At 37.8% G+C, this 4,439-nt stretch overlaps 1 protein-coding gene across 1 annotated transcript in view; it reads left to right on the top strand.

Annotated features, from left to right (window-relative positions):
- LOC107739401 (serine/threonine-protein kinase tousled-like 2) overlaps window positions 1–3,998 on the top strand; it is a 22,595-nt gene extending 18,597 nt beyond the window's left edge. Inside the window, exons 17-19 of the mRNA XM_016551504.1 lie at window positions 415–526; window positions 1,387–1,494; window positions 2,900–3,998. Of these exons, the coding sequence (XP_016406990.1) occupies window positions 415–526; window positions 1,387–1,494; window positions 2,900–3,073 (394 nt within the window). The 3' untranslated portion in view covers window positions 3,074–3,998. The remainder of the gene's footprint in view (window positions 1–414; window positions 527–1,386; window positions 1,495–2,899) is intronic.
- Window positions 3,999–4,439: the final 441 nt, after the last annotated feature.

Raw genomic sequence — 4,439 nt, 5'->3', positions numbered from 1 at the left:
TGATCTTCAGAAATCATTCTAATATGCTGATTTATTATTAGAATTATCAACAGTTGTGCAGCCAAATATTTTTAAGTTACGCCTTCTTTCTTTGCGTGAACGTTTGGGCGGCGTTATGCAAATCTTCTCACATCGTGACGTAGACATGTGGGGTGTGTTAGAACGAGCCGTTTTAGGTAGGCGTGGTTGACTCTTAACTTTTATAAAGAATATCTCTTTGGATTTGAGACTTTAGTCTTTGCAACTTTACAGATCTTCTTTATGCACCAAGAGCTTGTAACACTCCAAAGAGAAAGGAAAAATTGAAATCGCATCATATGACCCCTTTAAGGAAGTGTTATGTAGTTTATGTTCTGAATGTTTGGACATACAGCTGAGCCCCAAACGCAAATCTCTTGCCTTATTGTGCTCCAGGTATCTTCCCCCAGAATGCTTTGTGGTTGGAAAAGAGCCACCTAAGATCTCCAACAAAGTGGACGTTTGGTCTGTTGGAGTCATCTTTTACCAGTGCCTCTATGGGAAGAAGGTAAAAGACACAAAACTTAGCTAATAAAAATCACCAATTAAGTGAATGAAACTGATACAAAACAGAAATGACTGAGGAGTATCTGGTTGGTGAGCTACTAATGGACATTGTGATGCAGGGATATTCAGTTCAGTGAACTGTCACCAAAAAATGTCTATGAATAATGCAATGCCATTACTTTGGTGATTGTTCACTGCTGCACATTTTAAAACCAACAAGGGTTAAGCAATATTATAATTATATTTACAGCCAGCATTTTCTTAAGTGCTACCCAAACTGTGCAATTTGAGCATCCCGGCTGTGGTGTATAATGTGATGCACAGCATTTAATAATGAGGTGCAAGAGCCAAACACTATATGATATAGGGCTGCACAATGAATCGAATTTCTAATCGCGATTACAATTATGGATGCCACAATTACGTAATCGTTCAAAGCGGCAATTCATCGTTCAAACTCCACTTATGTTATTCTGCGTGCTTAAGATGTGTTTTTTTCTTTCTACATGTTATCTTAAGGGTTTTTCCCTTTTAGTATAACATTATAATACCATTCATATTTTTAACTTTTTTATAATTTAAGGAAGAAACCAATCCGATGTATAGTTGACATTTGAGGCTTAATACTATAGAAAAGCACTAAAAGAGTGTTTTCAGCTTGTTTATTTTCATATAAAAATACGGCATGCAGTTGCTTCAAACAATGGTATAAACATCATTCAATGTAAATTGTGATAATCGCAATTACAATTTCAAGGGAATAATCGACAGTTATGATTTTTGTCATAATCGTGCAGCCCTAGGACAGATGTTAGTACCTTTCTTTCCTCATCTTTTTAAAATTTTTTCTTCACCCCACAGCCGTTCGGTCATAATCAATCCCAGCAGGACATCCTCCAGGAGAACACTATTCTCAAAGCCACAGAGGTGCAGTTTCCTCCTAAACCAGGAGTCTCGCCTGAGGCTAAGGTACTTCTTCAGACGGTTAAAAAAAAAATTTCTTTTTTTTTTCTTTCATGGTGTGATCTCAGAGCAGAGAGGTTTAGTCTCAGGATTGTTGAAGTATCATGAAACAAGGGTTACTGGGGTCCCAGCACTCCTTTATACATTGCCCCATGAGCAAATCTCTAGAGTGTTAGAACTTTTTCAAATTTTTTTCTCTTCCACATTTGACTATAAATTATAAATCCTCCCCAGTTGTTTAAATGGACATTTATTCATATTTATTGGAATAGTTTCATTTCACGTTTATTTGTATAACGCTTTTCACGATACATATTGTTGCAAAGCAGCTTCAGAGAAAATGAAAGTTTCTACATTGCATTAGTAATTACATTACAATAGTAACATTTTAATTACACTACCATACAGATGTTTGTGGTCAGTAAAATATAAATATTTTTTTAAAGAAATCAATGCTTTTATTCAGCGAAGATTAATTAAATTGATCAAAAGTGACCAGTAGAGACATTTATAATGCTAAAAAAAAAATTATTTGAAAAATGAATGCTGTTCTTCTGAACTTTTTCAACAGAACTCTGAAAAAAAAATCTGTAAAAAACAGTATCACTGTTTCCACAAAAATATTAAACCGCACAACTGTTTTTAACATTGATGATGAGAAATGTTTGTTGAGCAGCAAATCAGCATATTAGAATGATTTCTGAAAGATCATGTGACACTGAAGACTGGAGTAATGATGCTGAAAATTCAGCTTTGCCATCACAGGAATAAATTACGTTTTTATAAAATACTGAAATTTAAATCAGTTAAAATTGTAATAATATTTCACTATTCACTTTCATTATTTTACTGTATTTTAAAACAAATGCAGACTTGCAGTGCATAAGAGACTTTAAAAAGAGCATTGAGGGGAAAACAGTCAGAGTAATAATTAGGGCTGCAGCTGATTTTAATAATTGGTCAATTATTTTGATTATTATGTGAAATGTAATTGTATTTCTGATAGAAAATTTTTAAAAAATGCATGTCTTGCTCAGTGTTTTTCTCTTGCCTTCTGTTGCTCTGTTTGTCCTCTCTCTTGCTCAACACCAAATGCTGTGGTCACTTTAGTGGCACAAGGAAGGTTGTGGGATTCTGTCATGAATGGGGTTTTGTGTTGCTAGGAGACTTGTCATAACAATGACTATTCGCATAGTGAGTCAGATTGGCTAATATTTGCTCATGTCTCTGGAACTGTAATGTTTATTGTCTGCCTCCTTTTATTTAAAATGTAGATTCTGTATGATTTTTAGATTAATCGCACAAACCTGCCTTCAGCTAAACTACTTCCATGCATGGCTGTTGATGCTTTTCTACTTGAACATGTTATGAGAAACTGAACACTTTCTAATGAATTTCTTGTCTACTTCAGGCCTTCATTCGCAGATGTTTGGTGTACCGTAAGGAGGATCGCATCGATGTTCACCAGCTGGCCAGTGATCCCTACCTCCTCCCGCACATACGCAAGTCAGTGGCTGCCACCGGTAACTCCAGCACGGCCGTCGCCTCCACCTCCAGCTCCTCCAACAGCAGCGCCTCAAATTGAGAGCTCCGTCCATCCTTGATAGTTTTGACCGGAGCAGGCGGTGTGGGGCGTTTGCATTTTGCCCCGCCCCTCTCTGCAGTGCACTGGAAGGGGTCTCAAACCCCTTACCTGCCAAGCAAGGGAGCAGGAGGAAAAGGGTAAGAGCGGGATGGAGACAAAACACATTCCCTTCCACCCTTCTTCCTCTCCCAGGCACCTGGAGGCTTGATATGTTTTATTTTATTTTTTGGATGGGAGGGGACTAAAAAGCGCCCCATGAGTGAGCCAGAGCGAGAGGGAGTATTACCTGTGAGAAGGACTGAACTGCAACGGCTCAGACTGGTGGAAGAGACTGGTATATGCCCTGCACCCCACAACACACAAACACATGCACACACACATATAAACACACATTTATAACGAGGTCAGCTTGATTTTTCTTACATGGTAACACCGTTGATGGGACAAGCCCACTCATACTAATGTGCATTCAAGTGTACAATATTCCTAAAGAATCTGGAGATGCTCCATGCTGACACAAAGCCCGTCCCGGCCCATCTTCCTCTCTCTCTTTCCCCTATCCTTTTTTTTTTTGCCTCTGGAACGGATCTATGAACTTTTGGAAGCAATACTGTCAGTGGGTTCATTTCGACAATAGTTAACCCTAGTTTAAACACCCTTCTGAACTGCCGTCAGATCACATAATAATTGCTGAGGCCAAATCAGCATCAGGACCTCTAGGTTAGCTGATCTTCTATGCTGGGAATCAGATGTTTGTACTGTGCGAGAGATGTAATGGACAGGTTTAGCCCAGATGTTTGTCTCTGGAGGTGTTTGTCTTTATGTCCTGCTCACTTTCAACCCATTCTGTGACCAAAGCTGAGCTCTACCAGTAGGTGGTGCTGTTTGACTTGAGTGTTTTTATTTTATTTTATTATTATTAAATTTTTTTTTTGCTTTATGCTATGAATTATTTTTATTTTATTTTTTTTTTGATTTAGCGACACTAACTGATCCCCCGTCCCCCAAGTATGTTCTTGTTTCTCATCCTGTCTTTGGACAGAATCTAATGTTGAAAAAGGAGATGAACTTAGATTTTTTTTTTCATTGATTAAAAGTCTTGTGCCTCACATAAAACCAAACAGACACCCATATGTTCAAAAATTACACAGTCATATATGTTTAGGTCTGGTGATGCAGCTAATTGCCTGATCCGGTTTTACTGTTTGTGCGAAAGAGGGGACCGAGCTAGTTCAGGGGTACAGGGCAGAACTTGGAGCGATCATTAAATGCTATTGGTTATTAATACTTTGTGTTGTCTGCATTACTTTATTCTTTTTTATTTAATTTTTACACAACTGTGGAACAAAAAAGAACTCTCATTTAC

The sequence above is a fragment of the Sinocyclocheilus rhinocerous genome, unplaced genomic scaffold (genome assembly GCF_001515625.1).
Source record: "Sinocyclocheilus rhinocerous isolate Xijiao unplaced genomic scaffold, SAMN03320098_v1.1 scaffold2300, whole genome shotgun sequence".
Taxonomy (NCBI): Eukaryota; Metazoa; Chordata; class Actinopteri; order Cypriniformes; family Cyprinidae; genus Sinocyclocheilus; species Sinocyclocheilus rhinocerous.
The sequence above is the reverse complement of the archived record's forward strand: the minus strand, read 5'-3'. Positions and strand labels throughout refer to the sequence as shown.